General features: G+C 41.4%; 1 protein-coding gene across 3 annotated transcripts in view; it reads left to right on the top strand.

The window, feature by feature from the left end:
* Positions 1 to 13,178, top strand: part of SHC4 (SHC adaptor protein 4) — a 65,916-nt gene that overhangs the window by 23,694 nt on the left and 29,044 nt on the right. For all 3 annotated transcript variants that reach the window (XM_019533633.1, XM_019533632.1, XM_019533631.1), the window contains exon 3: positions 4,611 to 4,681. In XM_019533633.1, coding sequence (XP_019389178.1) covers positions 4,611 to 4,681 — 71 coding nt within the window. The remainder of the gene's footprint in view (positions 1 to 4,610; positions 4,682 to 13,178) is intronic.

Below are 13,178 nucleotides of genomic sequence, written 5' to 3'. Positions count from 1 at the left end.
GGCACTGTGCCCCTACTGGGCACCCGGAGCCCCCAAGCTGCTGGGGAGCCCCACTGAGGCCTCCTCGCTCCCCTACAGCCTCACCCGGTCCTCCGGTTAACCATAACTCAAGCGAAGCCCGAACAGCTGTAACAAACCAACAAAGAGCCTACCCGCTCGTAATGCAAACTCTCAGCCCCTCTCAGGCTCCCAACCCTACTTCTTATCAGGGTGTTCTCGTCCCTAGCATCATCACAGCCGGTCAGTAAGGTAAGGCTGCAACCCCCGACTCTGGCCACTCAGCTCAGCCACAGAGCTCCTTCTCCTGTGGCATCCAGAAGGGTACTGCTAGCTAGGCTTTGGCCTAGCTGTTTATAAGGGCCTGGCCCTGCCCCCTCCTGGCCACATGACCTGCCTGGTTGCCCTAGCAACCCCCATCTGTGTTGCTCCAGGGTGCTTCAGCAGCCCTATTCCTCCTGCTAGTAGCAGGCACCCTGGTGCCCTGCTACAGTCTGTAATATAATCTTACAAGGCTGTAAAGGAGTCTCTTGACCAGTTGGAAAAGGTGGATATTCTCTCATGGATGTTGTTATATTCAGTCTCTTTCTCAGAGAGGTCCAGAACATCTTCTAAAGTGCATGTTGTCTTGCCAATTTGTGGACACATATCTGTGACCTAGGGAATTTGTGGACCTTATCATGACAACAAATGCATCTGTAAGCCGGATATTTTGCTAGTGTTTAGTACTGGGTTCTTCAGCTGCAGGGTGATCTTGGCCAGAGGCAGACAGATTTGAGGAAGAGTATGTCAAGGATTTATTGTGAATTTGTGCTGTAGCACAAAGACCGTAAATCACTATTTCAAACTGTGCTTGTGGCTATTGTTTAAATGAATGTCCTTTTTTCTAGCCAACTTGGAGCATTTTGCCTATTTGTTCATGAGTCTCATATGAAAGGGCATATTATAACATGGGGAAGAATAAACCTAACACTGCTATTTGTATTACTTTTATCACACTAATGTAATAATGTTGTGGTTAGGATGCCATACTCTCAAGGGCTTGATAAAACTCTTTTTGACTCCAAAAAATAAAAGTCCAGGACATTACTTATCTCAGCTGCTGTGAGGACTTCTCTCCCCTATGCCCTATTTTAAAACAAAAATATGAGCCTGAATAAACCTTCTGCCAGCCCAAATACTTCCATTCTGATACTTCATTAAGCTAGTGCTTCCACCTCCCAATTTGAGTCACTGCAAAAATATCCAACTGCACTATAAAGCCACATCCTAGTTAATCTTTCTCCACCGGTGCTTTATTTTCCCTGTGCTAGGACTTCTGAGGTCATGTCCCCTGCTCTATGGTTTTGTAAGAAGGCATTGAAGGGACTGCCCCTTGAAGGACTGCCAGCATTCAGATTGAGTGCAAAGCAAATGGGTTACCACACGGAACTGAAGTGGAGTCCAGACTCCAGCCCACACCAGTTAGGCACTGCTTTACTTAGCAAATGGCATGGTGTGCATGTAAGGTGAAAATCAGGGGCTACACTTGAGTAAAAACCCAGGCTATCTCTTCAGTGAAAACATGTGCATAAAGGTTTGACTTTCTTTTAAGCTGTGTTCCTTTGATCTCTTAACTCCTTCACCCATGAACAAAACAGGCCACCAGTTTTTACATCTACAGCAGAGAACAAGTCAGTACTTGCTCTAGGCTTTGTTTAATGGGGCTGCTGATCTCCCATTAGTGCTTTTTGATGGTTCAGCTGAGTTTCAGGGACAGCTTTTGAATACCACAGCACAAACATTTACTACCCTCACTTCCACTCTACATTGCTTTCCCTGGCTACTATCTCCTCCTGCTCCTCTTCTCTTGAGATTCTGAGATTCAGCTTTTACTAATCATGTGGTTTTGGATCACAGTAAACAAATCAGGAGACTGGAGAAGTTGACATATTAATACTTAGGCTTTTAAGTAAAAAATGAACTTTTGTGAATCACAGATAAGATCAGCTTCTCTCTGGGAATTTTATGCAACACTCCCCCCCCGCAACCTGTATTGATTTTTTGTCTTGGCTAAGAAGCGCTTCCCACACGGATGTTCAGGATGCAAGGGTGAACTTACTCATCATCATATGATATCAGCATATGACTCACCTCTTTTGAATCCTTCATTGATTTTATCAAAGAGAGCAGAATGTAGCCAGCCAGCTCACAAAATGTTTGACCTTACTGTGGGATCAGAGGTCTGCCAGGTTCTGAACTGAGGCTCTGTATGTATTTTCCATACTTGCTAAATATACCTTGGTTCCCAGTGAGCAGAAATATCTTTAACAAGTAGCTATCAATGTCCTTTAAAACTCATAAAATGTTCATTAAGAAAGTAGATCTGCCAAACTGAAGAGTATTACTGGTGTCTTTCCAGAATACTTACCTAATTTTGGAACACACCCAAGGCTTACCATTGCTATTTGGAAAAGAAACTAAACAATGATAGTAATAATCGCTAAAGAATTCCTACAGGACTATGAAGTTAGAGGCACATATTCTTTTCTTCCCGTGTTTTTAGATGTTTTTGAGCTTAACTAAATCTGAACAGAAACTACTTTGAACACTTCAATACTCACAACACCCCGGTTCACAAACATAGAAGAATAAATACAATGCATTCAGATTTATAAATCAGTGCTCCACTGTCAGTGCAGAACAAGAAACAAGAGCACATATTACACTAGCAGGGACATGAATGGCAATAGAAGCACCAAGTAAACAAGGTGTGTTTGGGGTAAAGGTAATACAAGTAAGTAGCTTTTACATAGATATTGTAGTGAGCTAGAAATGTGCCTGGGTATGTACAGAGACACCAGAGTAAACTCTGAGCCAACACGTCCTAGGATTCCAGCTAAACTGTGATCATTGCTGTTCTTTGTTTCACCTCTTTCACCTGTACAAAACCAAGGTGAATGTGCTTATGTGTAGAGTCAAATGTACCCTGTCAACTGGAGGTAAGGCTTTCATTATCTAATGAAAGAGCAGGCTGTTGGTCAAGGCTAGGGACAGACACTACACATAAACCAGTTTAAGTGATCAGAAACTGGTTTAAACCTGTAACAGAACAGACATTCAGTGTACATGAATCAGTTAGAAAGTGGCTAAAACCAGTTTGAGATAAACCTGGCTGAATGTAGTATCAGACTTAACTGATTTGTGTCAAACCGGTTTATGCAATGTCTGTCCCAGACCCCTTGCTGATTTAAGTTAAACCAGAGTCCCCCAGCATCCTGGCATGCTATCTACTCCTGCCCAGCAGGGCCAGCCCCTCCCCTCTGCTTCCTGGCTGGAGCTCTGGCACAGACTTGCCAGCACAGCAGGGGTTGCCTGGCTTTCCTCTGCTCCACCCCCACTCACCACCCACTGACCAAGTAGCAATTGCTCCCTCCTCTCTCCTTCAGCACAGACCATAGCTAATGCTGAGAGGTGTCTGTGTAAGGCAGACAGGACAAAGACAGACAGCACAGTGTTGGCTTGGGGCTTTTTGGAGATAATCAACAGGTAGCTGGTAATGTCCCTCTGTTTCTTCCTTGGAAAAAGTTGTTTAAGAAGAGCTTGAACTAATGAGAACGGCTTTTGTTTTCTGGATGGGCTGATAAATGACATCACCTCCCTGTGTAACTCCCTGCCATGTAACTAAATGCTTTGTAACTCCCTGTTGGCTCCCTCGCTTGGTGGGGGTGGGGGTGGGGGAAAGGAAGGAATCCCTCCCTAATCAGAATGTCCTGTCAGGGTTTGGCCATGCCCCCCACTCCCCGCTCAGCATTGTGGAAGGGAAGGGAGGACTGCTCTAGTGCCCCTTCCTTCCCGGTTCTAGCCTGAGCCACTGCAGGCATATGTCTGCATTTCTTCAGTCCAGAGGGGATGTCTGCATGGTTATAAACTGGTTCAGCCTAGCCAGGTTAGACTGACCTGCAAAGATTGAATCAATTCAGGCTCAGGCTTTTTGAACGTCTGTCCCTAGCCCAAGAGTACAGTAACTTTACAGCTGCTGTGGCCTGAAACAGCAGCCTTTGCTCACCATGTACAGAGCAACCGTACATGTACAGAGCAAACCATGTACATGTTCAACCATTGAATCTTACCTAGTTATGGATCCAGTGGATCCTCCTCTTGCCCAAAGCCATGCTTCTTCCATTCTGGCCTATTTGGAGTGAAGTACGTTGCTGCACGTGGGTGTAACACAAGACTTCTGCAGAATGTACCTTCTGCTAAGAGGTGGATTTTTTCCCCCACGCTCAAATGCCCTGCTGGAATGGTGGTCAACCTAGTGCCTATCACAAACACAATAGGATGGCCAACAAGGATCAGCTGTGGTGTGGACAGGGTGGAATTTCAATTTTGTCTGTGTTTAAACTGCTTTGTTTCTTTTTAATGTTATGTTGTTCACAGTTTTCTTTGTTATAATTCTATGCAGTTTTCAATTAAATAAAGAACATTTGATACACAGATTATAAACCTGGGTCTGCAGAGATTTACGGTAATATATTTCAAAAGTCTAAATTACATTTGCATCCTGAGCTGAACTTCTCTTTCTCTCAGGTTTTCTAATGAGCTGTGGATTCTTTCTCAATCTTTTACTCTAGTACATGGGTTGTATTGAAGTTCTGCAGTCAATGAGGTCTCTGGATTTTGGCACGCGGACTCAAGTCACCAGGTAAGCATGTTAAACTACACCATAAAAAGTTTGAATGCTAATTTTTGTGTGAATCCCCACATGCGGGCTAATCTCTTCAGATTCTTCTATATTTCTCAGGCAGAATTCTGAAATACATGCTCATTACCTTAAGTTGTACCTATTCTAGAAAATGTGTTGTGTTCAAGTGTAGCTTGTGGACCCTGGTGCTTCTCCTCCTCTTTGTTTTGGGTGTAGAAGAGATCATTACGGGTAGGTCTGTGCTGAAGTCACACTGCAATAGAGACCGATGGAGCTGACTTTGAGCTTGCTAGTTTAAATACGGAGAGAATGTTGCAATGGCAGCATGGAGCTTAGTGCAAGCTGCAAAACCCACCTGAGAAGATTAGCAAATTAGCCCTCACTGAGCTCCTTCAGCTAAATGATTCCTGGCAAGCTAACTAGTATGAAGTTAGCTGAGGTATATCTACTCTCCAATGTAGTCCTAGTGTTCAACCCCCTATTCTGAAACTGTGATTGGTTCTGCTTTTGTTGAGGCGTCTACCTTGAATTCCTTATCAGATATGCAACACTGGTTTCCGCTAGCAGCAGTCAAGCATGGTTCGGAGAAGAGTCTGAGGGGAACTGTACCTGCTACTTGATACGAAACACAACTCATTTCTAGTGGACTTGCGTCTTTAGTCCCTAAGCTTTAGATATGCAAATGATGAGTATTTTGTTTCCAAATACTAAACCTCTGGGCTTGGCCATTGTCAGTAATAGAAAAGTGCCATATTGACAGGGTTGAGTAGAGAGAGGTCATGGTTCCCCCAGGCTGTTAACTCTGAAATGCTGTGTTATCTCTGGAGGTTTTTACCTCCCTCTGCAGATTCAGTGAATGGATGGTGCTAGTCAGTCCTTTTTAGTATGAATTTTCTATGTATTTGCTCAAGAAGACACTGCACCAGAAAAGCCCAGTGCTTTTTTCTTATGTCTGTTGGCAGTGGCCACATAACTCTTATTTGTGTATGTGTCTGTGCATGTGTGTTGTGATGCATTTCATTATTTATGAGCACCTCTTTAACAGTTGGGGCCCAATTCCAACCTGTGCCAGTTAGGAAATACAGCAGAATACAGGTTAGGCCAGGGGTGGGCAAAATGTGGCCTGGGGGCCGGATGCGGCCTGCCAGGCCATTCTATCTGGCCCACAGGGTCCCTAAATCTGGCCTGTGGAGCTGCCTGTCATGTGGCCCTTGATGGCTTGCCAAAACTCAGTAAGTGGCCCTCCCCGCAAAATAATTACCCACCCCTGGGTTAGGGGGTATATAAGAAGGTAGTTATCTTCTTGTCCTAAACATCTGAGATCCTGGGCTACTCTATGGTGCCAGTCAAACTGGTGAGGTACTCTGCAATGAAGTATAGCCATGATATAGACTATTCTGGCCAAGCCCCGGACATGTTCCTAGGACACTTACACTGGAGATGCAAACACAAGATGTGGGTCTGCTGTGCATAATATTTATGCCAGAGAAGATTTTTAAGGGTGCTTTGTTGCCCCCATAATGAGCTTGTGTCTGAATTCTGGAGAGAGAGGAAGGGAACTGCAAGGAGAGAGCGAGACTGTAATCTTTGATAGAATTGATATGAGAAAAAGTAAAGGAAAGTCACTCAAAAATTTACAAAAAAAAAACAAAACTCCAGCCCCTTTACAACGGGCTAATATATCTGGTAAAATGAAGTTACTAATCTTGCTAGGGATTCTCTTGATAAGATGCTGCATAGTTTTGAAATGAGGCTTTAAATTAAGCTGAGTGCTGAAGATGAGCCAATGCCTTTGAAAAATAAATTGTTAATAGCTTAAATCATTCAAGCTCCTGGGTAGCATGCTTTAATGCACCCTTAATTGATTCTTTTGAACTCAAAATCAGAAGTAGTTTGCATTTATTATCAGCTTAGGCACACAGTTGTGCCATTTCCTGTTTTTGTATATAAAAACAACTACCGCAATATTTATACAGTTCCTTATCACTATATATTCACAGATCAAAAAAAAGGAAGTGTAGCACAGTTGGTCCAAAGAATTCAGTATGCAGCATTCAGATCAAAACACTGAATTCTTCAATAGCCTTAGAAGCCAAAAAGTGAGGTTATCTCCCAACTGTATACCTTGGAGTATGCCATTACTCTTAGAAAACATATATCTTGATGGTCTGTCTGGAAAGTAATGAATATGAATAATTGTTTAAAGGCACCTTGCCAATAAAATTTGGACCAAACCAAAGGTGCTGTAAATGGAGCTCTGTTGAAACCTAGCAATAGAAATGTTTTCATTACTTTTAAAAATTCCAGTGGGAACTTTTGAAAGTTCCCTTGCAGCCTGTGGGAAAGAGAAATTCAAAAATTAAAAATATCTGCAATCCAAATGTAGCACTGGACTAGTGCACAAAAACTTGAAAGATCAATCAGCTGCAAAGTGACTAGAAGCAAATCATACAAAGTGACTAGAAGTAAAATCATACAACTCTGTTATTTTTCTCTCAGTTGAGAAGAAAAATGTTAGTGATGTGGGGAAACCTGGGCTATTTGTAATGTTTTCAATATTAATAATCAAAGATATTTGTAACACGAGTAAAGGAATTTGATTTTTACTTTAAGAGTATTCTATTAAACAAAGAACTATTTCTCACAATTGCGCACATGCAACTGCAGAATGTGGCCCCAGCTGCTTCTGCTTCTCTCCTTGCCTGATGCATGTTCTGTGTCCTTAGCCTCCTGATCTCAAAAACTGGAGAAATGAATGAGTCACCAAACTCACACAAACATTATGAAGATCAGCTAGGTAATATTTGCAAAGCACATTGAGGATAATGAGTGTAGGGTACTAAGCATTTTTTCAAGTTTAATCCCAAGCCTCATGTTTTCGGAGACACTTACTGTACATGAGAGAGATTTAGCTCACATTGTACAAATTCATACTTTTCGTGTGGCATCTTTTTGCATGCAGAAATTCCAGAACACCTCCTGTCAACTACGGGTTGCACTGTTGATCAGCTCCCAGGGCCCAGTGCAGTATAAAACATCTATGAAATCAATCTGTACCCTTTGTGCCTGCACCTGTAACCCACAGGCTTTGGATGGACCATGTTAAAGTCCAAAGAAGGAGAAAACAGGAGGTTGCACAAATTTTAGCTCAATCTTCTCTGTCTTGTAGACCAGAGCAACTCAATTAGAAAGCCCAGAAATAATCAGGAGGGTGTTCACATTCTCAGTACGCTTCTCAGAAGTAAGTTGTCTTGAACTGCAGGTTCTGGTACAGGTTCCCTTTCTTTGGATTTTATCATGGTCCATCCAAAACCTGTGGCTTACAGGTGCAGGCACAAAAGGGCACAGATTGATTTTATATATGTTTTATATATCGCAGTAGCTGATGTGAGCTGATCAACAAGTGCACCCTGTATATACCAGGAGGTGTTCTGGAGTTTGTGCATGGGTGTGCTCTGTAAACTCCTGTTTATGACTACCAGAAGATTCTCCTATTGCCAGAAGTATGAGGAGGGCTGTTGCAAAGTTGCTCGCTAAAGACCTGAGTAAGGGAGATGGTGGGATAGATGGCAACAGAGGCATGTCTGGGAGGCACAGTAGTGCTGTGGTTCCTATGTGACATCCCTGGAAGGCTGCTGCCACTTAGACAGGTCTCCAGGGCTGAATAAATTATGCAAGGACCTCTCCAGCTCCAAGAAGAGCTAAGGGTGAAGAGGTGGCCTAAAGTATTTTTGTGCACTAGTCCAGTGCTACTTTAACCCTCCTTCCCCTGGATTGAGAGTTCTGGGCAAGGTCCATTTGCACAGACTGTCACCTTGGTCTGTGGAAAAAGGAGAACTAAGCTGGGAAGCTGAGTCTGGGGACCTTCACATTTGGATGGGACCTGGTCCTATTTAGGGTTTTTTTTGTACCTGAACTGGCTCATATTTGGGCCTTGTCCCCAAGCAGATCTGCACTAGTTTAGCTGAAGTAAGTAGAGAATTTAAGTGGAACAGAATCCTGCGCCAACAATACTCTGAGTAGTCAATTTAGCTTAAATCTCTTTTTAATTGATTTAGGTCATATAAATCTGGTGATATGACTTTCTAAATAGTAATACAGATGTATTAATTATAAATAATGCAAGTAATCTTGTAAATGTAATCCAGCTTTATAGCAATTTAATAATATCCAGGTTCCGTGTTGCACCAGTGGAATACAGTTGATTTTAAATTTCCTAAACCAGAGAAATTTGTGTTCAGATAAGCTCTTGCTGTTCTCTGCTATGTGAAGATGCACATGCCATAGGACTAGACCTTCAAGTTTAACTCCTATTTATATTTCTGCATGGTCTACCATGCATCAAGGGCATAGCATAGCTCCGAGGTCTGAATCTGGAGAAACTGAGGGAATCTACTGCATCTTTGTATACAACCAGGCTAACATTCCACATAGCATGCTCCAAGACATTGCAATGTGTTTTGGATGTCTGACTGAGTTCCCCTGAAATGAACAGGGCAAGTCACACGCCTTATGCCCTAAAGGCCAGGATATGGGGTATATGTCACCAGTTTCCTGGAACATTCTGAATAGGATCATCTATTGTATTATTGATTTACACACCAGAGGATAAACTTCTGTTTAAAAACTGGAAGGGAGGCAGGGGCAGCCTCATTGAGTCAAATGCTCTTGTTATGTTCCTTAAATTTCGGTCTGTGCTCAATAATTCCAACTGGATTGCGTGCTTAAACTCACCAAGTAATGCTGAAATGCAGCATTTGAAATACTGACTTTTATAAATCCATACTTCCCCTATAAGGTGTTAGTGCATATTGTTCTCAGCAAAAAATGTTTTTACCAGTCAGTATTAGAGTTGGGCTCCAATCACATAATGTGGATCAGCCCCCCCACCAAAAGTATGAAGAGGACTGTTGCCAAGTTGCTTTGGAAGGATTTTAGTAGGGGAGATGTAAGGCTGATGGCCGGAGGCAGCAGCGTTTACCTATGGCTTGTTTGTTCTCCTGATGGCACGTATCCCTTCTGTTTACAGAGTACATCAGGATCTATTTCTGGATTTAATTTGCCTCAAAAGTCCAAAGTGTTCAGGTTCAGGGTTTTGGTATGAAGTTTCACTCTGCAGAAAGTCAATATTTTTTGTTATTTACTCTCATGAACCAGTTGCCCTCTCCTTGCTGTACTGTAAACATGAACTTTCATCCTTCTGTTGAACCCTTTGGCTCATCTGCTCCAGTCTCCCAACTCTTATTGATAAATCAAGGTCATTATTAGCAATTGTTTTTGGACATTTCTGGGAACAGGGGAAGGGATTTTGCATTTTACATTGTAATATTCATTCGCAAGCTTAAAAATGGTTAGGCAGCATTGACAGGGTGAAGGGCATCTGAAAAGTGGCTGTGTGGATGGTTAGCCAAATAAGGCCCACTTTGTTTAGCTGATTAGTTTGTACTTTGTTGAGATGTACAATCCCTTTCTGTTAGATGGTGTAGGCAGAGCCTCCAATGCTTAAAAAGCAAATCTTCAACAGCATTCTTATTCACTTACATCAGCCCACATCTCTTCTTTTACTCTCATTTGAAGAAACAATAAACAAAGTGGCCCTCTGTTATTGTGAGGCCTCCTCTTTAAATTTGAAAAAAGAATAAGAATCCACAATGATTTTGCAACTAGAGAGTAACGCTAGAGAGCAAGACTCTTGCATTTGGCAGGTTCCCTGCCACACCATAATCTTTGAGCAGTCAGTACAAACTTTTTATTGTTAAGTTCCCAAGAAATTAAGGCTTCAATCCAGGAGGCAGCAGAGCTGCCAAAACTCTAACAGCTTGTAAAACAGTATTTCTCTACCTTGGCTGATGGGTGAGCCCTTATTTGTAGTAAAAAACTTAAACAAATCCCTTACATTTAATACAAATGAGTAACAAATAAAAAGGTGTCAATGCCAATGATCAGCCTTTATGATTGTGTTTTGAGAGGCTGGCAAAGAATGATTTGACCTTGAATGGTAAGAGTATATAGGAACCGACATTTATTTGCTTTAGATTGCAATTATTTTTTTAGTCCTCTGCACCTCCCATCCTCCGCCTACCCTCCCTTCTTGCTTTTTTATTATTTCCAGGGTTGAGGAAAAGACCTCCTGTTGGATACAAGGGATTTGTTGCTTCATTCCGTTTTGACTGTGAATTTTTAAAAATATTTTTTGCTTTGGGGTAAGTGAGAGAGAGGAGTGAAAGGTCAGGTATGGCATGAATAACGATCACATTTTCAGTGATTGGCTAAGATTCTGAGAGTGTAAAAATGTATGTGGGAGTGTCTATGCCCATAAAATTGTACAGTCATCGACATTGTGCATGGGAACAGGATTGTCAGCAGGCTTACCGCCAAATATGTGTTCAGGGGTATGAGATTTGGCAGGTATGAAAGTGGAGGCTGATTTTAATCTGACAGAAAATATATTCCTAAAAGAACACCTTAAAATCAGGCTTCTCAAAACAAGCTAGCGATTCAAAGGGTGTTTGGATAGGTCCATAATTTTTTCTTTCCTCTGAGTTGCAGTGCAGTTGCCTTGGTTGCATCTCTTCTTTTGAATAGTACTGTATTTTTTAATTATTTTACAATATAAAAGTAGTATTATCACACCATTATTTCTCAGAGCAAAGTGCAGGTACAATTTACTGTAAATCTTGTGGCAGTTAAGTCATATTTCTTAACTTTTACGTATGTCATTAATCTATTAACAAATATATTAGGTGTGCTTAAAATAAACTGTTATGTGATTGTGCTGTTAAATAAATCAGTACCTCAGTTAAAACTGGTCAGGGCCAGCTCGATGAAACTATTTTATGTGTGGGAAAGGTTGTTAGATCATCTAAAACACCATCCTTAGATATATAGCAGCCAATCCATGAGACAAAGGAGTGGGCATTCTGTGTTGAACAGCAGAGGTAGTGGAAACTGCTGAGTAATTATCCTATTTCTCTGTTTCCCTTTGCTGGAAAATTGCTTAGTTCTCCCCGAGTTCTCATCATCTTCTTGTATAAGAATGGGATCCATTGTTACTAGTTTTGCTTTAGGCTCATTCGTTAATCTCTTCTAAATTCAATAATTTAGTTGTTGCCAAACTGCAAGATTTCCCCCATGTTTTTGATTTTGGTCAGTATTTCTGTCTTTTTTGCACAGCCAATCTTAGATTGCTGATTGCTCCCTTTGGTTAGATTACATAAATGGACCTATTTGGTTCCTTTTCACGTTGACTTGAGACATGTTACCATTTTCAAGGTTGACTATATATATATTTTTAGGGTCTATCAACTTATCATCCTGGAATCCATTTTTTCATATAAATTATTTTTTGGCCTTCCTAACTCTATTTATTTCTTGCTATGGTTTAGACAGTTTTGGTGCTTAGCTGATTGTTTTAGCAGTTTTTATTTCAGTGGATTAGTTCTTTACACTCCCTCCCTTCTTTGTTAATTCTGAGATTTGGCCTAGGGAGCTACGGGCGATGGTCTTTGGCACAACCTGTTCTCTCTAACTTGACTTTGTTTCCTCAGGAAATAGCTGATTTCCAGGATTTTGTGTGCATGGAGTGGGATTGAGAGGGTGGGAGATACTTCAAGGTGGTGCGGTATGGAGTGGGTAGACATGCCCTTGGACCTAGTGGCTGTGGTAATTTTTTTGCCATGTCTCTTGATTTTGTTTCCTTTTGAAACTATTTTTTTTTTCAGAGAATAAGGCCCTGTTGCATGTCTTCCCCCCCAGAGGGGAATTCACAGGTAGCTAAACTTTCCTAACTCATTTTTCTCCCTGAATAAGCAGTAAGAAGTAAAACATCAGAGTCCAATTTTGAATTTACTTCATGATCTTTCCTTCGTAAGACAAATGCTGTACTCTCAGTTAAACAATCTAAGAACATTACCAAAGGCAGGCAGACACCAGCAAAGTCTAAAATGCATTCCTTCCCAGAATTGGTTGAATAAAACATAATCTTTCATAAAGAAATCATGATCTATAAATAACCCCAATGTGTCAGAATGCAAGCACAATATGTGTGCAGCAGGAAAGTATTGAGTGGTTTATTTGGGATCATGATACAGTCGCACTTTACCGTGACAATGTGTAATTTGAATTTTCACGTTTTAAAGAAGCAGTTTTCTGATTGTCTCTTTAAATTATGTAAACATTTAATCTTTTACTGAGACTTTCATACAAATATGTGTAGTCAGACACATGTAATGGCTGGCTAGTGGCTGTGGTTGCAAATGGGTTTCCATGCTGTAGGTTCCCAAACTGGAGTAAAAGTGTTTATGCTCCATGCTAAGCATTCCAGACCAGGCTTAAAAGATGCAGGGTCAAACTAAAGAGAATGAGAAAGGGGTTCAGCAGGCTTTTAGGAATACATTTTCTTTTGGTGGAAAGTTATTGGGGGAAAAAAAGCACAATTCAATTTCCTTGTGGACAGCCCTTCACTTCCTAACTCTCATGGTCTAGGTGGGGGTTCTTT

Source organism: Crocodylus porosus, unplaced genomic scaffold, assembly GCF_001723895.1.
Source record: "Crocodylus porosus isolate Cpor-Errol unplaced genomic scaffold, CroPor_comp1, whole genome shotgun sequence".
In the NCBI taxonomy this organism is placed as follows: domain Eukaryota; kingdom Metazoa; phylum Chordata; order Crocodylia; family Crocodylidae; genus Crocodylus; species Crocodylus porosus.
Note: the sequence above shows the minus strand (reverse complement) of the source record. Positions and strands in the feature narration are given on the sequence as shown.